The sequence below is a fragment of the Chaetodon trifascialis genome, chromosome 13, assembly GCF_039877785.1.
Source record: "Chaetodon trifascialis isolate fChaTrf1 chromosome 13, fChaTrf1.hap1, whole genome shotgun sequence".
Classification (NCBI taxonomy): domain Eukaryota; kingdom Metazoa; phylum Chordata; class Actinopteri; order Chaetodontiformes; family Chaetodontidae; genus Chaetodon; species Chaetodon trifascialis.
The window spans coordinates 3,238,983-3,264,675 of record NC_092068.1 but is presented as its reverse complement, the minus strand read 5'-3'; the positions used below and the strand labels follow the sequence as shown (position 1 = coordinate 3,264,675).

Sequence of the window (25,693 nt, the reverse complement as noted above, 5' to 3'; positions counted from 1 at the left end):
TTTGATTTCTTTCAACTTTTCCACTCGTGTTTCTACTATAGTTCCTACCAAAGAAACAAAACACATGTTGTTATAAATACACCAATAGCCAAAATTTCTCCATTTTGTTGTTTCATTTAAATGGCTGTTGTGTTTGTGTTACACATGCAGTATTTTTGTGAGACCTGAATATTGAGCTGGAAGCAGGAGTTGCTTTTTGCATGTTCTGTCAGCCTGTCCACTCACACTGCCTGCTCATTAGCTGGCTGCTCATTCTCTAGTAGTTCGAGCCTATAGTGGCTGTGTCTGTGTCTCCAAACCCTGTGCCCTGTTTGGATCCCACACCCCTCCCATCATGCATAAACGAGTATGCTCAAATGTGTTTTGTGTTGGTCCCACTGCTGACATGTTACCATCACTAATCACGGGCACCTGCCCGCTCCCCTTCTCTTCTGAGGCTTACAATATCTTGTGGAAAAACAAAAGAGTGCAGGTAAGGAAGATGACTTTCAGTATTTAGGCTGGAGAATCTCTCCCCATAACCTTTCCCCTGTCCTTTTTTAAGACCTCACTAACCTCCCACTTCGTTAGTCTTTAAACTTGACTAAAAAGAGGAACTTGACGTACTGTGTTTAATAAATAATCATCTGTTATTAAAGAACAACGTAACTGATAGTTGATTTTGGACAGTCTTTATCGTGTTAAACACAGTTCATTATGACATGTCTGCTTGTGAATGCTCACATTACATTTGTATTGTTATTGAACTTTGTTTTTAATTGAATTGTCTTTTGGGTTTACGCCCTCATGCATATGTCTCATCCGCTGTATATCACACCACCCTTATGCTGTCTCAGCTTTTGCAGGATAGAAGCATGTCTTAGTGGTTTTTGCTTTTTTAAAGAAAGGTGAGATAAAGTCACAAAACAGATTTAGAAGAGTGTCAGAAACCATACAAGATTTCTATAAATAAACACAAACAATGAACCTGAAACAGGACCTTTACAGAAGCTCTTCAAATAAAAGCACTCCACATCAGAACAGATTAAGTGACAATGACTCTTCATTGTCTTCAGTAATTGTGTGCATGTACTTAGTGTTGTTTTTTTCAGTGAATTGTTTTATGAAATGCAGGTTAATCCAGTAGCTGAAGCTTTGTTTGTTTTGTGCCGTGATCAAATAGGATATTCTCTTTTGAACCTCACTCAGTATCTTATCTCATCACCCATTTCTCAGAGAAACAGCAACCAGCAGGGTTTATTTTTATGTTGTTGTATGTGTATAATTTGTACAAGCTTGATTAACTATAAGGTTACCAAAGCATGTTGCACAGGGTTAACAGTATAAGTGTAATAAATCAGAATGTAAGAAAATAACAATTTTGAGCTTCCCTTGGACAGTTCAGTATGTAGCTTTGAAAATATGCAGCCGTTTAGTGATGCTGACTAAAGTGACATCACTTGAGGACATTTATCAAACTTCACTCCCTCTGGTGACACTAAAGGCTTTAAACAACTTTTTTCACATAAGCATAATTATCTATGTGTAAAGTCATAGGAGTTCCCCTCTCAGAATAAGCTCTTCATGTTTAAGAAAAGCTTACATAAAGCTAAAAAACAAACAAAAAAATAGAAAACCCAAAACACTAAATAAAATATCAATGCAGGACTTTTGTTTTTGCTCCCATTTTTCACGAGTTGAAATTAAAGCTATGAGACTTCCATACAAAAGGTTAATTTTGCTTAAGTCGTGTCACAAGTTTGTTTAAATCTTTGTTAGGCAAGACCTCTCCTTTGCCAAGATAATCCATTCAAGGGAGCATATATATGGCATGCTGACTGCAGCAATTTCCACCAGAGCTGTTGCCAATGAATTGGTTGTTCATTTCACTTCCATAAGCCATCTCCAATGCCGTTTCTGAGAATTTGATGGCAGAGCCTCTCAATGGCAGACCACATGTAACGATGCCAGCCCACGACCTCCACATCCGACTTCTTTAACTGCAAGATCATTGGGCACCTGCCACCCGGTCAGCTGATGCAGCAGTTGGTTTGCACAATTAAAAAAGAAGATTAATTACATATCTCAGGGAAACTCATCTGAATGCTCGTCGTCTTCACCGAGGTTTTGACCTGACTGCAGTTTGTTGTTATAATTGACTTGAGTGGGAATATGGTCCCCTTTGATGGCGTCTAGCACTTTGAAGAAGTGTTGTCTCCACAGATGAATTCCAGATTTCACTGCACCGGGCAGGTCGCAGACTGTGTACAGCATTGTGCGAGAGTGGTTTGCTAATGTCAACATTGTGAATGAGTGCCCCATGGTGGTGGTAGGGTTATGGTATGTGCAGGCATAAGCTACTGACGGTGATGAGATCCTGAGGCCCATCGTTGTGCCATTCATCCACTGCCATCACCTCATGTTGCAGCATGAAAATGCACAGCACCATGTTGCAAGGATCTATACACAATTCCTGGAAGCTGAAAACATCCCAGTTCTTGCATGGCTGGCATACGAACCAGACATGTCACCCATTGAGCATGTTTGGGATGCACTTGATCAACATGAAAAGCAGTGTCTTCCAGTTCCTGGCCACATCCAGCAACTTTGCACAGTCATTGAATAGGAGTGCAGTAACATCACACAGGCCACAATCTGGACTGTTTTCTCAAGATAAAATTTCACATTTTACAGTGGCCTTTTATTGTGAAAAACCCAAGGATAACTTGAGCAATCATCATGCTGTGTATCAGCTTCTTGATATGCCACACCTGTCGTAGGAATGGATTATCTTGGCAAAGGAGAGGTGCTCACCAACGTAGATTTTAAACTAGTGCTTTCAATCGATTAAAATATTTAATCGCAATTAATCTCATGAATGTCATAGTTAACTCGTAATTAATCGCAAATTAATCGCACATTTTTATCTATTCTAAATGTCCCTTTAATTATCATTTTAATACTCTTATCAACATGGAAAAGTAGATAGGCTTGCTTTGTGCAAATGTTTTTTATTGAAAACAACGTGTAGTGTTATATTTCACATTAACATTCTCACTTTGAGCAGTCATTCACATTTGAATGAATCAAATCTCACACAATTTAACACTGTCAATAAACAGATGACAAAAAAATAAATACGTGGTTACAAAAAAGCCCCTTCAACAACCCTTTCTAAGGGATCAAAACAGGGTGATCCAAAATAAAGTTACAAAGTGCACATCATTGTAAACTAGGACTCAGCCTATAGTGCAGTTAAACCATGGCTTAAACTTTCCTTTCTTGAGTTTCCTTTGAACATACAAGCAGTCAGACTATACTGCTCTTCTCTTTATTCACCAGAGGCTTATCAACCCAGCCTCTTATTTCTCTCCAGAAAGAATGAACATTACTTGGCTATGACTGCAATAAGCTTGTTCTTAGTTGCGGTATCCATATGCCTCTGTCGAAAGCCATCCATTGTCACCTGGTTTTGACAAGGAGGTGGCGGAGAATTCACATTCGCCGTGTGTTTGGTCATCAAGTGGTATTTCAGACTTGATGTGCTGCGGTGATAATTCAGTTCACACCAACAATACACACACACAAGATAACTTTGGTCTTGTCAGTCGACCCATCTGGCAACTTTTTGAAACTAAATCTTCCATTCAGAATCTTGTTCGCATCCATTTCGGTGTTTCGCGCTTGACATCCACACAAACCGGTAGCCTACTCTTTTACAGCTAGCGAGCAGGCAAGACCAAACACGTGTGGGGCGTGCCTATTTTTGTTTCCGGTTTACAACCGGATCCTGTAGTTTTTGTAATGTTACTAGCAGTGGCCACCATTATGTCTATGGTGGCCACAGCTTATAAAAAAGTTCACTAAGTCACAAAGAGTGTTAATTGCGCAATAAAAAAAAAAATGACGCAGTTGAAATTGATTTGCGTTAACGTGTTAATAACGCAATATTTTTAACAGCACTATTTTAAACCAATTTGTGAACAAAATTTTAGAGAAAGTAACCTTTTGTGTGCACAGAAAAAACCTTAAATGCTTTATTTCAATGCGTGAAAAATGGGAGAAAAAAGCTTTGTGTTCAATGTAGCTTAAGAATTAGCATTAAGTGCTATTACTGTCTGTTACTGGCAATGCTCACAGTTATGTGGAAAACAATAGGAAGAATTTTATGGGAAATCAAGCATCCTATTTGATCATGGCCTTAATCAGTAATGACTGTCCAACAGTACGGTGTGTTTTGAGAGGCCTTACTCAGTGATGGACTCTGTTTCTTCTAGTTGAAGATGCGCGCCGGTGGAATGAGTGAGTCATCCAAATGGAAGAAACAAAAACGGTCACCGAGGCCACCTAGCCACATGGTCCGAAGTTCTTCTGGTCAGATGGACCCAACTCAGTCCAGCACCCTCAGCAACAACAACCTTTCCGGTAATGGACACACTATTAGAATTATACACTCGTAATCATCAGTGACCCTTCCTCAGCTTTCTGGACTTTCCAGAAGCTAAAATCTTCTGCAGTTGTATGAATTTAAAGTAGACACAGATAACAATCTCTCTCTCATTGTCAAATATTAATCTTATTTTCTGGTAAACAAATGCATAAGAAATTTGTGGTGGACCTTACATATTGCTACAAATTGAGATGAAGTGGTAACATCATGTTACACCATTGTATAACAGTATCTCTTTCTTGATAGGTGGTGTTCCATTCATTGAGCAAGGCTTGTCCACCTCTATCCTACCAGCTTCAGACAGTGCTGGTTCGTCCATTTCTAGCCCTACAACCACAGACAGTGGCCTGGACACCTGTTCCAAAGCTACCTCCAGGGAAGACCTGTCTGACCTGGAACAATGTAGCTCATCTTCAACCACCCCTAGCACTGCTGCCACACTCCCTGGGACTGAGCCTGGCTGTCTGGATGCACAGGTATCACTGTTTGGAATAGCAACAGGATGACCAACAATCTTTTGCTTGCTCATAATTAGTTCTTTCACACCAAGTGTATTTAATTTTTGTCAATACTTTTTTCCTCTCGCTGTCCTCTTGTTCATTTTATGAAAATATGTCTGTTGTTCGTGTGTATTCAGTTAAGTCAAGTGAGAGCCCTTATGATTTTTTCTGTGAAGCTTGTATGTGACTTAAACTTTCATGATGACATGATTTGTGTTCTGTTTCCATTTGTGTCTAGTCTGAGGGCAGGCAGGTTGAACCAGCTCAGTCAGCTTCAGTGGAGTCAATCCCAGAGGTTCTGGAGGACAAAGAAACTATTATAGAGCAGTCAGACAGCACCTCTGTCCATGACATGGACTACGTTAACCCTAGAGGAGTCCGTTTCACACAGTCCACACAAAGAGATGGTAAGACTACTGAGGGATTTTAAACCTTGGATTTCTCTTGCACTCTTACTTTCACAAAAAGCATTTTGTTACTCTTGATACACAGTTTACATGCAAACAGTTGCTTTTAATAATCACTTAGCTCAAGAATCAGTGCATACAAGTTGACTTTGAAAGTGCCACATTGTACAGTAATTGGGTTTTCTTTATACACTGAAAACACATGCTATCAGCTAAAAAAATCTCACCTGCACAGTTACGTGTTGCTTAACCTCCTCTTGTCTGCTCTGTAGGAGCATCCCTCATCCCTTATGGCTTGCCATGTCTAAGGGAACTTTTTCGCTTCCTGATATCACTGACCAACCCCCATGACCGCCACAACACTGACGCCATGATGCACATGGGCTTGCAGCTGCTGACTGTGGCACTTGAGTCAGGACACATTGCTAATTACCAGTCTTTGCTTGGACTGGTTAAAGATGAGCTCTGCAGACATCTCTTCCAGGTAAAGTAGAATGGAGTGTATATTACTAATGCGGCAAATATTTTCAGGGACTGTTGGCTAAGCCCCGCCCATCAATGAATTATCTGGCATTAAGAAAAAAAAAAAAAAGAATAAATAAGAGTCAGAGAAATCTGGACTGATTTTCTATGTTGCTATTTTAAGGTATCTTTTCTAATGATTTCTATCTGTGTTGTAGCTGCTGAGCGTGGACCGTATGAACCTATATGCTTCCTCCATACGAGTTTGCTTCTTGCTCTTCGAAAGCATGAGATTACATCTGAAGTTTCAGCTCGAGGTAACCAGTTAACTGATTTTTCTACATGGCCAAAACTAATCCTGATGACCTGATAATCATGAGCCTGTGTGCTGAACTGGCAGATGTACCTAAAGAAACTGATGGACATCATCACGTCAGAGAACATTAAGATGCCTTATGAGATGAAGGAGATGGCTTTGGAGGCACTGGTCCAGCTGTGGAGGATCCCCAGCTTTGTCACTGAGCTGTACATCAACTATGACTGTGACTTCTACTGCTCCAACCTGTTCGAGGACCTCACCAAGCTGCTGTCCAAGGTTTCCCCTTATGGGATCTCTTTAAGCATATTGATGATTTTAAGATTGTTGATATTCAAAACATCAGGAATTCTTTGTTGCACAAGAGACTATGCAGCTCGTTGTTGAATAGGCCAAATTCCAAGTTGGAGGTGGAGTAAGGCAAGACATAATATAAAGGTGTTAATCTTCAGCATTTAAACAAAAAAGCCTTAGAGATCATTTAAAAGTCTTGAATGACTCTTGAGTTTTTTTTTTTGTTTTGTTTTTTTTTTGTGGTTGTGGGCTATTGGAAATATTATGCATCTACAAACTTCAAGTGAGAGTAGTTGAACAGCGATTACTATCTGACAAATTACTGACTAGTTTATGTCTCTAACGATGATTTTATATCAAATGAGTGAAATAAATGTTTCTTGTGCCTCGCTACAGAATGCATTCCCAGTGTCAGGGCAGCTCTACACCACCCACCTCCTGTCACTGGAGGCTCTGCTCACAGTGATTGACAGCACTGAAGCCCACTGCCAGGCCAAGGTGGTCAACAGCACTGCTCAGCAAGACCAGTCAGAAACACTGCTAGCAGAGGGAGAAGGTTCAACCAAAAATAGAACAGACACTTCAACTGGTATACACACCCTTGCACACATATAAGTATGACTTAATGGACATTTAACTGTTAGAAGCGATACAAAAATAGTGCTTTAAGTCTGTTATTTTCACAAGCATTTGCTCATAGTTTTTCTCCATTTTTTCTTATACTAATAATGAATAGTATTTTTTTTCTTTAGGCCATCAAAATGCTTCAAATTTAAAAACATTGAAAAACACAAATATCAGATATCAATGGCAAAAGTACAAGTGTTGACCTAGAGCATGTTTTCTTTTTGTATTCAGATCTTAATAGACTGGGTACCAATGGTCTGAACCTTCAACAAGCTGAGAATGCACCAGTGTGTCCACCAACCAGTGGACATCTGATGGCAGAGAAGATGAGACTGGGTAGACAGGATCAAGGAGACAATGACACTGGTGAGACTTTGACCTTACACATAGCTTTACTTTAAAGTCATCGTAAGTATTGAGGTAGAAACCATCAGTTGAAGCTAAAGTAAATGTGTGTTTTTTTACCCAGCTGAGAAAAGAGCCCCAAAAAAGCCCCAACGCTTCTCATCATATTTACCTGATTCCCAAGAGTTGATGGAAATCAGGACTAAGAAAAAGGTGAGACGCATTAAGTGATCTAGATTCATTGAAACATTACGCATCCACAACCGATTATAAAATCTGCTTCTACACCTTCAAACCTCCCTTTTTGTCCTGTGTCCAGCTGCTGATCACAGGCACAGAGCAGTTCAACCAGAAGCCCAAGAAGGGAATCCAGTTCCTGCAGGAGAAAGGCCTCCTCAGTAATCCCATGGACAACAACCAGGTAGCCCAGTGGCTCAGAGAAAACCCCCGACTGGACAAAAAGATGATTGGCGAGTTCATCAGCGATCGCAAGAACATGGAGCTCCTGGACAGCTTTGTAAAGTAGGGTGAAATTCCGGAGCATATTGTGCATTTGTTGATCATTAAAATGTTATTCTACAATCTGGTCTTGAAGAGTGTAGAGGTTTTGCTTCCTATGAAGCATTTGTTGTTAATTAATTATTAATTATTCATTGTTAATAATGAATAATGCTTAATGTGTTTTAAAAAAAATTAATTTGTTCAAATAATAATGATTTTTTTTTGCAGCACATTCACCTTCCAGGGCCTTCGTATTGATGAGGCCCTACGCCTCTACCTGGAGGCCTTTAGACTACCTGGAGAGGCTCCTGTCATCCAGAGACTCCTGGAAACCTTCACAGACAACTGGCATGTAAGGCACATTTCCTCAACTTCTGAAGAATCCTTTATTATCATGCATCTGCAGCATTTTGACCCTCACATGAATAGAGAACTACATTCCAGAGCTGTGGATCTGACTGTTAGACTTTGGACTTAAGTCACACTGCAGTAATGCATAAAAGATTCAAGCCTCATGGACTAAAATGTTGTGACACACTCACCGAAGCCAACGTAGAGCATGTTCAGTGGTATTGAGGACCCAATCAGGATAAGATAATATCAGCTAAGATGTAGCATTTAGTAGTTAACTTTTGGAAACTTGAAATCAGTGAGCCCTCAGCACAGCCAGGCCATAACAAAATCTTTTCATTCAGGCCTACATTGCCTAAATGTTATCTTTTAAAATCAATAGACAATCCATGTTTTACTGATTTGACATTATCTGTCATTGATGGGTGGCTAGAGTTAAAGTTAGCTGAACTTTGCCACTCTTCCTAATTCCATTACCACCTTCGTAGGACTGTAATCAAGACTTACTTGTGGCTTACAAAACAAGAATCTCTTTTTTCACCAACATGCTCTTTTTTCACCAACAACTTGTTTACACTTGCTATATACATGGTACCTTAAAACTATGATTCATGTTGGTTCAGAAATTTCCTGCTTTCATTACACACACGCACACACAGAAACTCACACACATGCACACACAGACACACACCATTTTCTTCCTTTTCCATCCAGGAACGACAGCCTGGAACACGATTATCTGATGTCATGATTAACCCTCCAGATTATAGTAGTAGGATGACACAAGTGTTAACTGAGGCACATGTACACAATGGTAGGCAAAGGACAAAGTCAACAGGGGAGAATATTTGACTTCTCAAAATAGCAGGAGGAGCCATGTGACCTGGAAACTATTCCTAGTAATGTCCTTTTCTTAGGCTGACCACATACACACAAATAAGTGGCCTTGATGAGTAATTTTAGTCAGTGACACTGTAAATGAGTTTTCCACTCTATGGGGTCACTGTAATATCAGCAGGATGTGCAAGGTGAGATTCAGTGGAGAAACAAGGTTAGCTGCTCTTATGTAATTTACAGTAAAACCATCCTCTGATTTGATGCCTGTTGATTGTGTGCACTGTATGTGTGTGTTTGCAGAAGGTGAATGGCTCTCCTTTCATGACCAACGATGCAGGCTTCGCCTTGGCCTACGCTGTCATAATGCTGAACACTGACCAGCATAACCACAATGTCCGCAAGCAGAACATCCCCATGACTGTAGAGGTGAGTGATCTCTCGCTCTCATACACAGTTTTCTGTGGGGCTCCTTTCGACAGAATAAGCAGTCCCGATGAAAACTTTGGGTTTTCCAAAGTAATCATGACATTTCTTCTGGAAAGAGACATCAGTGTCGACTGTTTCAAATGTCATTTTTCTGTGCTCTGAGCAGCACTCATTGCATGACATTCAGCTCCTTTTTGTTGTAGCCCAACTTTCACAGGTACTTCTTACAAAAAAATAGAATAATGACATTGTCTCAAAAAGTGACAAAGTGTGTGAGTGCGTACATGCGTGCGTGCGTGTGTGTGTTTGTGTGTGTGTGAGTGATTTGCATAATTGACCCTGTTGTATTTCCATTTCTTGTCATTTAGCCAATAAAATTTCTGTGTCTTTGTCCTGCAAAAACCAGGATGAAGGCACAAATACCTTAGAATTTGGTTGTAGACCAGTGAAAAGTCACTGCCAACATGCTTACTTATGTTAAGCCGTTGAATAATGAGAAACAGTGCAGTGGTTGAAAAATAAGAGAGTATAAACTACCAGTGAGAGTCTTCACCATGGTCTGCTTACAAATGGTAGTTATGTCAAGGTGTCAGATTGAATTCGTAGAATGTAGTTTTGTCCAGAATGACACTAATATGCACATCTGTAAAAATGGTAAAAAGAATGTACCTTTGATTGTAACATATGTTACTTTCTAGATTTGAATTCTCAAAAGGGAAAAGGCTGAGCTGTCTTCACATATCTGTATTTTTCCTTTCACTGGGACATGCCAGTATTTGTGTCTGATGGTATGACATTCCTCTGTGAGTGCGAGCATTTGCACTGGTGCAGCTTGGCGGCTCAGAAAGCCCACAGCCAACAGCTGTAGCCAGTGGTGGTCCGCCTGAGGGGTGAACTCATCTTAAACAGGCGGCGGCGTGGGGGAGGAGGTGGTGGTGGTGGTGGTGTGCGTGTGTGTGTGTGTGTGTGTGTGTGTGTGTGTGTGTGTGTGTGTGTGTGTGTGTGTGTGTGTGTGTGTGTGTGTGTGTGTGTGTGTGTGTGTGTGTGTGTGTGTGTGTCTCTGTCTCTGTCTCTCTTCATCTGCCGTCTCTGTCTCTGTTTTTTTCTGTCTTTGATTGACAGCAGATGAAGACTAAACAGGGTCTGTGGGGCAGCTTGTGAACAGTTTGTGGGTGGGCCACTCTCACTGACAAACAATAGCAAGCACTTGCCTTCTCTTATTTTCCGCCCCACTCTTTTATGTACACATACTTTGTTGAATTGATCTTTCTTGAGTCGAGTCATACCTCATCGTACAGCTGGTGTAGTATGGTGTTTACGTTATCCCTACACATTCCCAAAAGGTCAGTTGTGGTTCGTTGAAGCAGCCTTGTTGACCTCCGGGCTCAGACAACAGGCAGAGGCTTCTACACAATAGTTTGGAGGGCCAAGAAAAGTGGCGCCAAGCACTTTAGTTACTTAGCAGCTTGCCATGTGTAGTATTCACCAGAGCATGTGTTGGCGGTGGAGTTATTTTTGAAATGGGAAAACTATGCTCAGCGTCACTGTGTGTAAATCAGATCCTACTTCCAAAGACCTGACAATGCGGTGACATGTTTTCAGTGAGGCACAGGTAAAGTCAGTGGTAAAATGTTCATTTCATCCATAAAACACAGCATGTGGCTCATTTGGCTGCTTGAGCATGAGGTATTGTTACCAGCAGCAGCTCCAAGAGTTGCTGTTTGATAGCAAGTGACTAGATGTGCGAGTGTTAGACAGTGTGTGTCCCTGCTATGAGCATGACAAATAGAGGCTTGATCCTTTGTAGCCTTCTGCTTCTCTGGCTGTCTCTGCCGATGTTTATTTTTCTATCCTTTCCTGCAGAGAAGCTCCTGTTTCTCCCCTTCCTACATGGCAGAAGCACAAACCTGCCCAGTCAATGCATAAAACTGAGGCTTGAGGCTGTCAGTCATCACGGGGTGGTTATGTTTATTTACAGGAAGCTCTTGGCTCTAATCCGTGTTTTCCTAATGCTGCAACTAAAGCGTATTAAGTGACACATAACGAGTATGTTTCTACACGAGCCCTTTTAATTGTTGGTTGGATGCACAGTTAATGAAGCACTGAATGCCAGAGGCTTGGGTGTCTGAGTTAAGCTTCCATGCTGAGATGCATTGACTGACATGTTGATGGTGGGGAAATGACAGTCCATTTTTCTCCCAGAAGAACATTAGGTGATTGACTAAAGTTTCTGCCATGAAATAAAGGTTGCCGCTAACTGTATCATTTTTTTCCTAAAACAGCAATTCAAGAAAAATCTGAAGGGAGTGAATGGAAACAAAGACTTTGACCAGGACATGTTGGAGGATATTTACGTTGCTATCAAGTAAGCTGCCATCACACCACAGCACTCACCTGACTTTCATTATCCAGCATCTAGCCAGCAGAGAAATATTACCTATCAAGAGAAAAATCTTTAATCTGAATCTAAAACTCCACAGCTGCACTCAGCAGCTCTGTCTCTATTTTTAATCACCAGTTTAGACTTGTTTGTTTTGTCCAACCAACAGTTCAAAACCCAAAGATATTCCATTTAGGATGAAAAGGAAAGCAGCAACTTCATATTGGAGAAGCTGCAACCGTGGAACGTTGGGTAGCTTTGCTAAAGATGATGACATGATCAATGGATTAGCACAATTTTGCAGATACATTTTGTGCAAATCCATGAATCGACTAATCGTTCAGTTCTACTGCGAGCTGGCATCAAATGTCTGTTTAGATTCCTAATCTTGTTTGTTTATTATTTGACCAGATTGTTGCAAATGCCAATTTATCTTTCACAGATGTGTGTTCAGATAGTGTTAAACGTTTGAGAATGTCATTTAATGAAACAACCAGAGTGAAATGAAAAAACATGTATGCCTCAAATATTCCTTAATGCGTCAATAAATGATTGCTTTGATATCGGCGTCACAGGAGTCACATCTGCAGTAATATAAAAATAATCCATTCATCAGATTTAACAAAGATTCACTTATTAGTTTTTTCCAGAGCTTTAATTGATAAACTGAGATGAGTGAGGTGGTGTTAGAGCTGACGTGGTTTTCCCTCTGTAGGAATGAGGAGATTGTGATGCCAGATGAGCAGACAGGGTTGGTGAAGGAGAACTACGTGTGGAGTGTGTTGCTTCACCGCGGTGCTACACCCGAGGGTGTTTTCCTCCACCTGCCGCCTGGCAGCTATGACCACGACTTGTTCAGCATGACCTGGGGTCCCACCATCGCTGCCCTCTCCTACGTCTTTGACAAGAGCCTGGACGACAACATCATCCAGAAGGCCATCACTGGCTTCAGGTACAGCTTGAGAAGAGTCAGCAGCCGAGGTGGTTGAACATACAGCCACGCCATGAAACAACCTTCACAGATCCTATGAGTTGGCAGTCAAAATGTCTTCACCCACTGGAGTTGTTTTTTTCAGTCAGGCCTCTGAAACTCACCTGTCCAGCCCACAATTTTTGCTTTTCTCGCTCTGCTGTTGGCATCATGTCAATTGGCTGCACACTGTTTCTTTAACCAAACACGATTAAATGAATGCAACACTCCAGAGGCTGTGATTGGTCTCAGCTCTTAATTCATAAAATTGAAAAATGTTCTGGCTCTGCTGGAAACCTTGTCACATTTCTACTCAAGCGCCTATGCAGCTGTTAAAACATGCATGATTTTATGTCCACGATGGCTGGTTCGAAGAGTTCAGGAGTTTCTTCAGGGGCCAAGTTGTGTAATTTAATCCTTAATTTTCTGATTGGTCTGAGAACTGAGCCTCTGAGATTTAGGTTGGGTGAAATGAAATCCATGTACCCATATTCAACAGCAGAGCAGACCTTCATCACTGAAATCCTTTAGAGTGCAATTTGCATGAAGCTGTCTTTTCTTTTTCCAGTATTTCTTCTAATACTGCATGTTGTTGTTGTTGTTTGTGTGTGTGTGTGTGTGTGTGTGTGTGTGTGTGCGTGTGTGTGTGTGTGTGCGTGTGTGTTTTTGTGTGTGTGTGTGTGTGTTTTTGTGTGTGTGCGTGTGTGTGTGTGCGTGTGTGTGTGTGTGTTTTTGTGTGTGTGTGTGTGTGTGTGTGTGTGTGTGTTTTTGTGTGTTTTTGTGTGTTTTTGTGTGTGTGTGTGTGTGTGTGTGTGTGTGTTTTTGTGTGTGTGTGTGTGTGTGTGTGTGTGTGTGTGTGTGTGTGTGTGTGTGTGTGTGTGTGTGTGTGTGTGGTTTTAAGGTGTACAGTCATCGGTCTCTCTGTCTTTGCAGGAAATGTGCAATGATAGCAGCTCACTATGGCTTCAGTGATGTTTTCGACAATTTGATCATCTCCCTCTGCAAGTTCACCACCCTGAGCAGTGAGGTGAGGCCTCAGTGAGGATTGTCCTGCCAGTGTAGAACGTGAATAGCAAACTTCAGTTTGCTGTTAAACGTGAACATATTAAAATATGTTCAGGTGAACGTAACACCTGAACATATTACAGTAAAATATTGTTCACATAAACTAAAAGCAGGATCCTCTTTTGAACTACAAAAAGACACATTAGTAAACATTGTTTACTGCCCGAGGTTAGAATAATGAATGGATTTTACAGTTTCAGCTTGCATTTTTGGTAATGGTGACCTTCTCCTCTGATGTGGTGGACGTGTCGTTTTTATTGTAGAACTTATCAATGCTGCACTTAATGTGTCTCAAAAACAGGTGAGACTTTGAAAAAGGAAGATATAGTTAGAAACATGATCCGTTGCTATTACTTTGCTTTTTTAAAATGTTATTTATCGTTGAACAAATATATCATCATGCTTCGTCCTTCCTGAAACCCAAACCCTTGATGAGTGGAGCTCAGACAGTCATCACAGCACAATGTACTGTGGAAACAGAACACATCACAGTAACGGCAAAATAGGAAACAAAGCACATATACAGTACAAAGATTCACATTTCCATTCATGCAAACCAAAATACATATTAACAATAAAAAAGCAATGCTCACTGGCTCTGCTGGCTGTGACTTTTCTCTGTGAATGAATGTGAGATATTATACTGTAGGTCAATATTCAGGTTGACAATTCATTGTCATACATTTCCTTGCAATTAAAAGTGCAAGAGTTTTTTGGAACCTTGTGCCAAGGAGACACAGGTTAACTGAGGACAAAAATATACTGTGTTAATTATGGCGTTCCCAAAAACACTGCAGGCACCTACTGTTTTTCATGCTGTACATTGTGATGGTGTTCCTGGCAGAAAAAGGACCGTTCCTCACTCATGTTTCTTTTTTTCAGCTTTTGATTTAATAAAAAAAGGTGTGTCCTTAAATGGAAAATACAACCCTAGTTTGTCACTAATTAATTCATCAGTATTTTATAAAATTAAAGAAAGAGTGCTTCGTACCTTTTTATTCTGTTGGCCACTTGTAAGTTGCTGTTCGAACAGCCTGTAGAAGGAAGGTGTCACGGTTGAAATGCCAATCATCAGCTAAATGTACAAATTTCCCTCCTGGGACATTAAAGGCTATCTGTCTAACACCAGCTGTAAATTAATTAGTTTAATGTTGTGGTGTGTGTAAACAAAATTCTATGCTGTAATTAAAACAGCCAAAATTGTATTAGTGATATTTAAATACAGTAACTGTCAAAATATCTGTTGACTGCATGTCGGCGTGTCATCTCTCCCTGCAGTCTGTGGAAAACCTTCCGACAGTGTTTGGCAGCAACAGTAAGGCACAGACAGCAGCCAAGACGGTGTTTGACCTCGCTCATCGGCACGGCAACATCCTGAGGGAGGGCTGGAAGAACATAATGGACTCCATGCTGCAGCTGTTCAGAGCTGAGCTCCTGCCCAAAGCCATGGTCGAAGTCAGTGCCCCATCTCTAAACTCTGAACGCTCTTTTCCATTCTGTCACTGATTGGATAAAACAGTATCTGCTTTGTGATCAGACTGCAGATACAGTCTGTGGGCTGTTCTGTCTGTATGAGAGAGAGAGATTGCATTCTACATGTTCTGCTGCCACCTACTGTTCACTGCTCAAACCCTGTGCTTGTTGCCTCAGGTGGAGGATTTTGTGGAGCCTAATGGGAAAATTTCTCTTCAAAGAGAGGAAACACCCTCAAATCGGTATGCACAAATCTCATCTACCATCCACTGATGTATTCTGAAGTGACCTGACCCAGAGGGCCAAAGTGAAGTCAATTTTCTGTCTCTGCTCCGTGTCAGTGGCGAGTCGGCAGTGTTGAGTTTTGTCAACTGGTTGACGTTGAGTGGAGCCGAGCAGTCAGGACTCAGAGGACCGTCCACGGAAAACCAGGAGGCCAAGCAGGCTGCCATCCTCTGCATAAATGTGAGGTTAAAATTTCTAACAAGACGTGTATTTGTTTGTTAAGCCACATCCTAACAATGTTTGAAATACATACGTGTCAAAGTGTATTAAAATGCTTTAGAAAGTTAATGAAGCACTGATGTTTTCACTGTGTTACAGCAGGTTTCTCGCTGTCTGATCACTCTTAGATTACTGCAGAACAGTGTTTGTGGTACAGCCAGGTTCCTATCTGCTTGACTAATCACAACTAGAAATGATTTTCTTCATGATTCATCTCTCAGCCTGTATTCATTAGTCCAATATCTTGTCATATCAAAGAATCGATACAATAGTTCAAGCGGTTTTTAAACTTATGTCAGCTGTTAAAACTGGACTGTTTTTGCCTGCTTTGTTTCATTAGTTTTATTTTTACATTGCTCCCAAAGGTCTCTTACTTTGACTTTTTAAAACCTTTGACTTTTTAAAACTTTTTTTCCGGCACGGTGGCACAAACAGGTAGTGCGCGTGCCTCACAGCAAGAAGGTTGCCGGTTTGATCCCTGGGCGGGGCCTTTCTTTCAAAAACATGCTCATTAGGTTGATTGGTGACTTTAAATTGCTCCTAGGTGTGAGTGAGTGTGAATGGTTGTGTGTTTGTGCCCTGCCGGCTGGCGACTGGTTCAGGGTGTACCCCGCCTCTCGCCCGTTGAAGCTGGGATAGGTTCCAGCCCCCCCGCAACCCCGAAAGGGATAGGCGCTATAGAAAATGGATGGATGGAAAACCTTTGGTAGTAATTTGTATCCTGTATATTAAACCTACTGTGGTTTCACATCATCCATTCACATTTTCACTGTCACAGCAGCCCTGAGTTTTCTGTTTCTCTCTTTCCAGCAATGTGACCCAGAAAAGCTGATCACGGAGAGTAAATTTCTACAGCTGGAGTCTCTACAGGAGCTAATGAAGGTTGTTATTATTTTTTCATGCATTTCTTATCAACATATTGTCTTGTGTATTGATTTTGACTTCCTGGGTAGAAGTATATGGTCAAGGTGCTTGTAGGCTAGTTTAGATAATTGTAACATGGTCAATCAGAAAGACAACAAGCAAAAACAAACTAGATTCTCCTCCTAAGGCTCTGATATCAGTCACCCCAGATGAAGAGACTTATGATGAAGAGGATGCTGCCTTCTGCTTGGAGATGTTGCTGCGTATAGTTCTGGAGAACAGGTAGGAAGGAGATTCTGTCAGTAAGACCCTCACTCATTTGTCTTGTCCGAGTCATTTTTAACACAACAAACCTCTGTGTGTGTGTGTGTGTGTGTGTGTGTGTGTGTGTGTGTGTGTGTGTGTGTGTGTGTGTGTGTGTGTGTGTGTGTGTGTGTGTGTGTGTGTGTGTGTGTGTGTGTGTCTGTGTCTGTGTAGAGACCGTGTGTCATGTGTGTGGCAGACAGTGCGTGACCACCTCTACCACCTTTGTGTCCATGCCAACGAGAGCTGCTTCCTGGTGGAGAGGGCTGTGGTTGGACTCCTTCGACTTGCTATCCGCCTGCTGCGACGAGAAGACATTAGCTCTCAGGTACACCAAACACGCACAGGCACACGCACACACGGACATACCTGCACACAAACACTGATGTTACAGGTGGGTAATCATCTCAGGTCAGCAGACTGTCCCTGAAAGCTCAGCTCATGTCGGAACAGCTGATTGTGGGGTTGGTCCACACCAAGCCTGCCACCACAGCTAGTAACATAATCCTACAGGTATATCAGGGGGCCACTGATAATAGGGATGAGGCATGTTACCATGGTAACTTTGATGACCTACAGTATAATGTAGAAAGCCTCTCAAAGGTATTAATTATTGAACTGGATGGCACTAGATGTTACAAGTGTTGGTGTTTTGTTCCCACCCTACTCCAGTTGGACACTGTCTGAATACTAAAACTCTATTGTAACTAAACAAAGACTTTGAGTGCTGTGTATACTGAGAGTGATGATGAGTAGGTCATTTAATGCTGACCTGACCTCATATGAGGAGGGTGGCCTACATTTCAGCCTCATGATCTAATACTCAACATTGTGTTTGGTTTATGTTTGTTTGCCTGTAAACAGTCTGAACTTTAATATGACATAAAATCAAGATCACTGAATGCTTTTAAATAATGAGTTTTCCTGACTTATTAAAGTGAGGATCTACCATTACCAGTTGGTCACACACCATTTTAAATCACAGTGGCCTGTGCTTGCAAATGATATGACTGGAGGACAGAAAGGACGATTAAACTTGCATGTTTCTACATGTCAAGACATTTGTTGATGTAACACACATCAAAACTTCTCCACACTATTATATAAACATCTTTTTCAAATATGCATTTCAGGTTGATTTATTAAAGTACAATTTCACTAAGGGGAGTATTTATAATGATAAAGTATTGATACTAATAATGAAAAAAATATTTCTTGTCTAAATTTTCTGACCATGACTGCAGGTCTTGAAATAAAGTGAACAATAAAGAAAAATAAATATTAAAGAGAAATGTGTGAGATGTGAGTAAATTTGCTTTAGTAATTCTGGATTAGTTAAAATATGCTGGAGTCAAGTATCACATCTACAATTGGTATTTGTCCTTTTTAAATGTGCTTGAACACATTATCTTGTAAAACTACACCAAAATGAAGGTGTAATTGAAGAATGAAGAAGGTTGAATGTACTGAAAAGATCCATTAAAGTTAAGGCAAAATCGTATTTCTCCTTGTGCCCCCACAGGTTCTCCTTTCCCTGCGTCTCCTGCTGATGATGAAACATCACGTCTTGTCCCGGGTCAGCAGGGAGGTGGCTTATGGCCTTCATGAGCTGCTGAAGACTAATGCAGCTAATATCCACTGTACAGACGACTGGTACACACTCTTCTCCCTGCTGGAGTCCATCGGTGCCGGAGTGAAACCTCCTGCCTCTTTCCAGCTTGCCTCCACCACTACTGACAATGACACAGGTTCAACATTTCTCTCACTATCTTGGTTTTATACTGATGAGCACATATTCAATCCAACCATCATTACGCATGGTTACACACCACTGCTGTGCAACCTCCAAAAGCAGTGTTGAAATGCATACATTTGTCCTCTAAATTTCAAGGAAATGGTCTGTGATGATGATGATGTCTTAAGCCTGAACAGTGTTGAAAATATTGAGGTTACTCAGGATAATCAATAGACCTATGACTGTCAGCATTTCTCAGGTAAAAACACAGTGATGTGTGTGGATAATCTAGGGTACTTGGGACATTTCTCTAGAAAAAAAAAATACTACCACACAGTCTTGGAATTCTGGAGTTTTAGCAACTTGGCAAGTCTACATTGTACAGTTTATATGTGTCTATTTTTATGCCAAGAAATTAAAAATTGAACAACAACAAATAAAGTATTTTACTATTTTCCTACCGGAATTGTATTCCTACCACAGCAGGGAAGATAATAAAATCAATAATTGAACAGTTGAATAGATAAGAGTGTATGTTATAGCGTATATAAGATAAGAGTGTATATGTTTGCCTGCTTCGTATCTCCAGGAGCTCAGTCAGACAGCGAGCTGTCACCTCATCATCCCAGTGAAGTGAGCGTAGACCGTGGCTACACGTCCGACTCAGAGGTCTACACTGAGCACAGCAAGACCAGGATCCCTCGCTCCACAACAGACGTGGATGTAGCAAGCAGTGGATGGCTCGTGGTCAGCATAACATACACACACACAATTTGTATAGAACGTTTGAAAATAAAGTCAAAGTCAGGTCAAATGAATTGGGGATAAAACAGGATAAATTCATATCTACAAAGACCTCTTGTGTCTAATTTCCTCTGTGAAGAATATAAAAGATTGGACTGATGTCTGGTCAAATTCTGATGAATTTATATTGATTTCTCTTTTTCCAGGTTGGCAAAGATGACCTAGAGACAAGTAAGACACCTCTGGTCAGCTCCAAAGCTCAGCTGAATCACCCACTGGTCAACCAGTACAGTCTGACGCTGGGTCAGGATCTGGGTCAGCACGACACCAAATCTCTCATCAAGTGTGTGGAAACGCTGTCGTTCATCGTCCGTGACGCTGCCCATGTTACCCCTGACAACTTTGAGCTGTGTGTTCGAGCTATACGAGTGTTTGTGGAGGCCAGCCTCAACGGAGGTGAGACATTGAAATACATTTTGAATTTCACTGGAGTTACATAAAAGACAAGATTTCTGAAGTGTTTAAAGCTGCAGTAGGTAAGATGGAGAAGAGAGCAGACTTAGCCTGAAAATTTGAACCAACACAACTTCCATGTCACTCCCCCTCCCTCTCCGCTGCACTCATCCCTGCCTCCAAGCCCCTCCTCCCTGCGGCATCTGTGTGGCTGCCGTGACAACCAGTAATGTTAGCCTTAGCATCAGAAACAAGCTAACTCTGCCCAGCCGCTACATCACAGTCACTAACATACCGTACGCACAGTAGAGTGTTACTGTAACAATCACCATATTAGCTTCATGGTTATTTGTTGTCTTAGCCATATGTGCTGTTGTTGGCAGCGGCGGTATGGGCAGTTTCTCCTTGGTGGGTGGCTGTTGCTCCGCCATAGCTTTCACTAGCCTCCTGACGCCACTCACAGAGCTGTTTGACTGAGCGGCAGCTGGCAGCAGGCAGCAGGGAGGGGGCGGTTCGCAGCATGTGTGAATAGTGATTGACAGATGTCAGACACTCCCTCAGACGCTCCTCTGGCTCTGATTGGTTGTTTTGTGTCGGGTGTGGTGGATTCTTGCGAATCACAGTAGGAGCAGTAGGTGGGACCAATGGAGTTGTTTTTTTTTTTTTTTTTTCACAGATTACATGTTTCATGTACTGCTGTCTGGGCAAAGGGACAGTTTTAGCAAATATGACAAAAAATCACTTTAATACAAGTTACCTACTGCAGCTTTAAGGATGAATATGTCGTGAAATATGTTGACCTGTGAAATCATGAATGTGTGGCAAAAATGGCTATTTGCTCTCATTCACTAGATCTTCACTCTTGCAAAGGTTTACATGAAGAAGGTCAGACCCTCTGTGTCCTAGTCAGTCTCTAAGTGAAGACAGCATGTTTCTCACTGGAAATAATTCACTAGATCACACGTCATGATAGTGATAACCTCCATTTAGACAAAAAAGACACTTCATGCCTTTTATTCAGTTGCCTCAAAATCTTCACTACATATATTATATGAGTGTGGACAGACATGGATATAAAGTGCATCCTGACTGTTTGGCAGAGGCATAAACCACGAGGTCTGTCCTGCTTCATGTTTCCCCCTCAGTGTCTTGCCCTGCATTCTCTCCCCTCTTCCTCTTCCTCTCTTCACACTGTATCCTTGTCATCTGCCTCTCAAACCTCCCCTTTTTCCATTCATCCCTTCTTGTGCTGTTTGTGATCTACAGTAAGACAGGGATTAGGGTTGAGAAAGGCCAGTGGTACACGTATGCTTTGGCATAGTTAATGGCCTATTCATTTCTCCTAGTGCTTCAGGCCATTGGATACATGCTGTCAGCAGAGCTTTACACAGACAGACAAAAGCAATGGGTCGATCAAAGCACTGGGCTGAGGATGGTGCTAATCTGTATGAGATACTAATAGAAAGTGCAAAAGCTGCTATTACTCTATTGAGCTTTTGTGGTCTGACTTCATATCTTTTTGTTAGAGGTGGTTTCAAGATAAATAGAAAGTTTTGCAAATGGTCTATAGCGCTGTGGTTGTTTTGAGCATCAGGCCATCTTGGTTTTTTTAGGCATTATAATAGACCGTGCCAATTCACACTGGGGTGTGGGCAACGGCTGCATGCCAGTGAAATCTGGGTGTGGTGAACATATTTTGTTTGATGTTTGTCTTGGTGCTTCAGTCATTCTAAAGTATTGCACAGCGGCAGTGTATGCAGGCCGATCATGAGATGTCTAGATTGGCTCATGCTACACAGCATTAAATATGTAAACCTGGAGTGTGTTTTGTCCAGAGAGACAGTTTTGTACTGCTACAGTACCTACTGCAGTCCACACCACAGAGGTGAATTCTCAGAAGAGTTATGAGATAACAAATACATGATATTTTAATATAGACGTTATCCCCTCATCCCCTCAAAGGACAAACTTGAAAAATGAAAAATGTAGATTCTGTCGTGGGCAAGAAAGAAAATGAAGACTATGACTGCCTCTAGTTTTAGATCCTGAATAACATTTTTTTTTGTTTTTATTAATTTCCTCAGGTTACCGCAACCACGACAAGAAGAAGAGCCATAAGTACGACTCCTCCAAGTACCGGATGAGGAAGAAGGCAGGGGGGAGGGAGAAGGAGGGTGGAGGTGGCATGAGGCGAGGTGGCAGCCGGGCATCCAGCCAACGTCCATCACGTTCCCACAGCGACGATGAGGAGGACGAGGGTGTCCCAGCCAGCTACCACACGGTGTCATTACAGGTTAGTCAGGATGTAAGTACAGCAGCACTCTTTACCCTTCTACTTTTTGTTGATTTGAGCCCAGCTGTCCCAAAAGTATCTTGTTTCACCCACAAATGTTTATTACTCAGCTCCCTCTTGTCTCTTCAGTGGCTCCATAAATAGTGCTTTAGCATAAGAGGATTGTGGCATCAAGATGTTTTTGGGAAACTATGGCTTTGGCTCCCCAGGGAACCTTTAGGACGGGTGTAACTTTATATGAAGACTATGATGAAAATGTTACATAGTGTGGAATAAAGTAGCATTTAGAATGATGTCAGTATTTGAACCGTGCGTTACACCCCTCCTGATAGTCTCCCAATTGTCCTGTGTTTCTGGTGTGGTACTGACTTGGGTGGGAATTTAAGGTTAAAGGATAATATCAGTGTGTTTATAACCTTTTGCTGTTAGAACTATCCAGTTTCCAACAGTCTTCAAAAAGCACATCATCCCATCAGTTGATCATTATTGTCACACACAGCAATGATGTAGTTCAGCATCGAACTTAATATTAGAGTTTCCTTTTCTATGCCAGTGTTCACAATGTTCACATGTGTAAATGTGTAAATTTAACTGTGTAAAGTTTTATTCTTGATGGCTGATGTCTTGGGCAGCCAAGTGTAGCTGTAAATGGATGGAAGGCAGTGTAAGATTGGATTCAGTGAAAGATCAAGATGGTATAAGATATACAAGCTGGTATTTCTTGGATGGCATCAGGAAAAAGGGAATAATACACCAGTGATATCCTTTAATTTGAGTTGGAGGGAACATGACAGTGCTGTGAACCTTGTTTTCCCTTTTACACACACACACACACACACACACACACACACACACACACACACACACACACACACACACACACGCACACACACTATAGACAGTACATTTTATTATCTGGTTGAGGGAGTCTGTATGTACTCTGTATGTCCTCATCACTACCTTCAAATTTGAAATTCATCTTTGAAAGCTATTCTTTATGGTTAATTAACAATGGATTTTTAAAGATTTTTAAAACCAACAGCTCTTTTTAAAGATTGTGTGTGTGTGTGTGTGTGTGTGTGTGTGTGTGTGTGTGTGTGTGTGTGTGTGTGTGTGTGTGTGTAGCTGTTAGATCTGATGCACACACTGCACACCCGGGCTGCCAGCATCTACAGCTCCTGGGCGGAGGAGCAGCACCATCTGGAGGCGGTAGGCAGGAAGATCGAGGCCGACTCTCAGACTCTGTGGACCAGCTGCTGGTGTCCGCTGCTGCAAGGTAGAGATAGACGATCCAATGCAGTCTAATCCAACGGCACTTGTAATGTTAGTCTAAAGACTAAGTCTAAGACTGTGTTTAATGTAGCTTATAATGTTTGTTCAGACATGGTCACTTTTAAAGCTGTACTGTATGGTGACAGCTGCTGATGTGGACAATAGTCACTGACATGGTGCCTGTTTGAATGTATGTTTTAGAGTGTGTATGTATGTATATGACACATCTTGATGATGGACTGTATTCTAGTGTTTTACACAAGTTTACCTGGAGGGACCGTTACAGAGGTCAGAATCTTGGACAGTGAAAGTCCCTCAGTTGATTTGGTCTGAAAGCTGCTCCTCTCGTCATGCTGTTCTTACAAATGAAACTGGAACAAGCGAGTGCCACTGGAGCGCTCAGACTAATGGAGCGGACTGGCAGGTGAACAGGCTTCGCTTTCAACAAAACTCATGACAACAAACAAAGTGTCCGTACAGGCTGGTACATATATGTCCATGGAGACAGCGCGCCTGTCTTGCACACAGCTCTCTGATCCTTGTCCTCGGTGCACCTGGCCTCTGCCAGCTCGTGTCTCAGTCCTCTCCTTGGACCCAGCTTCACTGTGCTGTTTAAGCACATTACCTGCCTCCCACATGGCCAACAATCAGCCCGAATACTCACAGATGTGTCGACTGCCGGTGAACTGCTACACCCTCTACGCCTGCAGCTATTGCCAAACCACAGCCACCGTCTCATAAACTTATTACCATTTTAGCAAGAGACTACATTAATCTTAATCTTTTAAATGCACACCTGACATGTCAGACACCACTTTTTACACAAGGCTGTCTAGAAAGTATTGTGGCATTTAGATAAACTTGTTAAGGGGATGTTAAATATAAAGTGCAAAGCTTAGATCTGAAAAGTGCTCTCTGGTCTCTGTCAAGCTACGTCTGAATGACCATAAACTCTCTGTGGGATTTCAGTCGACATGTACCCCACATGTCATTCTGTCTGTTCTGAGTTCATCCCAGGTTGAATATCAGGGTTTAGGTCAGTTTGAATCTCCAGCACAGCTCATGCCTGGCTTCTTGTTGCCCTCTACAGGCATTGCTTGGCTGTGCTGTGATGCCAGACGACAGGTTCGTATGCAGGCCCTCACGTACCTCCAGAGGGCGCTGCTGGTCCACGATCTGCAGACACTTGATGCAACTGAGTGGGAATCATGCTTCAATAAGGTAAGAAAGGAGACATATCGGACTTTACATTTCTCGATCTACTCTACATTATACAGATTAGTGGATAATTAGCGTGCTAATTTCACAACTTTGATTACACCTGCGTTCATTTTAAAACCAGTATTTTTATGTGTGTGTGTGTGTGTGTGTGTGTGTGTGTGTGTGTGTGTGTGTGTGTGTGTGTGTGTGTGTGTTTGCAGGTGCTTTTCCCCCTGCTAACTAAGCTGCTTGATAACATCAGTCCAGCAGATGTCGGCGGTATGGAAGAGACCAGAATGAGAGCTTGCACACTGTTGTCAAAGGTACGAAGCAACACACACTACAGCACACACTAACAGCCAGCGAGTGTCATGGGTATTGAAGTTCTCACATGCAGAGATAATTTGGAGGTCTTTCACAGATTGATAAATTAGAGATTTGACCGTAGACTCATCAAAGTTGCTCTTTTTGTGACTCTGTGTGGGAAATCTTTGCGTTGCCTTCTTATGTTGAATTTTACATTTACGGTTAATAAAAATCAAACAAATGATAGATAATGTAAATAAACAGAGTTAAACGTCAGCAGTAGCCGCTTGTTGATGAGCACTGGTTTGACATGTTCAAACACAACATGTGCAGAGACACTACAACAATCTTTGTTTCTTTTCCTCTGCCTGAGTTTGGATTGTTTTCCATCTGTCCAGGTTTTCCTCCAACACCTCTCTCCTCTGCTGTCCTTGCCCACCTTTGCTGCCCTCTGGCTCACCATTCTGGATTTCATGGACAAGTACATGCACGCAGGATCCAGTGACTTACTGGTAAGTGTTAATACTAACATACAGTATTGTAATGGGATTACAGCGAACAGATTTATCCGACTGGTAACTGATGCCTTTCTTCACGTGTGCACATCAGTCATTGTTCTCCACCTCTGATGTGATG

At 41.7% G+C, this 25,693-nt stretch overlaps 1 protein-coding gene across 4 annotated transcripts in view; it reads left to right on the top strand.

The window, feature by feature from the left end:
* Nucleotides 1-25,693, top strand: part of gbf1 (golgi brefeldin A resistant guanine nucleotide exchange factor 1) — a 101,185-nt gene that overhangs the window by 70,468 nt on the left and 5,024 nt on the right. The window contains exons 9-38 of one of the 4 annotated variants that reach the window (XM_070978299.1): nucleotides 437-472; nucleotides 4,257-4,404; nucleotides 4,676-4,905; nucleotides 5,168-5,336; nucleotides 5,609-5,820; nucleotides 6,017-6,115; nucleotides 6,199-6,393; nucleotides 6,805-6,997; nucleotides 7,267-7,401; nucleotides 7,505-7,593; nucleotides 7,700-7,902; nucleotides 8,110-8,233; nucleotides 9,370-9,495; nucleotides 11,778-11,860; nucleotides 12,591-12,827; nucleotides 13,779-13,872; nucleotides 15,189-15,365; nucleotides 15,561-15,625; nucleotides 15,725-15,848; nucleotides 16,698-16,769; nucleotides 16,939-17,033; nucleotides 17,229-17,382; nucleotides 18,577-18,802; nucleotides 19,379-19,536; nucleotides 19,740-19,989; nucleotides 22,071-22,279; nucleotides 23,405-23,555; nucleotides 24,642-24,772; nucleotides 24,973-25,074; nucleotides 25,456-25,569. In XM_070978299.1, coding sequence (XP_070834400.1) covers nucleotides 437-472; nucleotides 4,257-4,404; nucleotides 4,676-4,905; nucleotides 5,168-5,336; nucleotides 5,609-5,820; nucleotides 6,017-6,115; nucleotides 6,199-6,393; nucleotides 6,805-6,997; nucleotides 7,267-7,401; nucleotides 7,505-7,593; nucleotides 7,700-7,902; nucleotides 8,110-8,233; nucleotides 9,370-9,495; nucleotides 11,778-11,860; nucleotides 12,591-12,827; nucleotides 13,779-13,872; nucleotides 15,189-15,365; nucleotides 15,561-15,625; nucleotides 15,725-15,848; nucleotides 16,698-16,769; nucleotides 16,939-17,033; nucleotides 17,229-17,382; nucleotides 18,577-18,802; nucleotides 19,379-19,536; nucleotides 19,740-19,989; nucleotides 22,071-22,279; nucleotides 23,405-23,555; nucleotides 24,642-24,772; nucleotides 24,973-25,074; nucleotides 25,456-25,569 — 4,401 coding nt within the window. Of the gene's footprint in view, nucleotides 1-436; nucleotides 473-4,256; nucleotides 4,405-4,675; nucleotides 4,906-5,167; nucleotides 5,337-5,608; nucleotides 5,821-6,016; nucleotides 6,116-6,198; nucleotides 6,394-6,804; nucleotides 6,998-7,266; nucleotides 7,402-7,504; nucleotides 7,594-7,699; nucleotides 7,903-8,109; nucleotides 8,234-9,369; nucleotides 9,496-11,777; nucleotides 11,861-12,590; nucleotides 12,828-13,778; nucleotides 13,873-15,188; nucleotides 15,366-15,560; nucleotides 15,626-15,724; nucleotides 15,849-16,697; nucleotides 16,770-16,938; nucleotides 17,034-17,228; nucleotides 17,383-18,576; nucleotides 18,803-19,378; nucleotides 19,537-19,739; nucleotides 19,990-22,070; nucleotides 22,292-23,404; nucleotides 23,556-24,641; nucleotides 24,773-24,972; nucleotides 25,075-25,455; nucleotides 25,570-25,693 lie in introns of all 4 variants that reach the window. The other 3 variants (XM_070978298.1, XM_070978301.1, XM_070978302.1) reach the window with 3 other exon arrangements.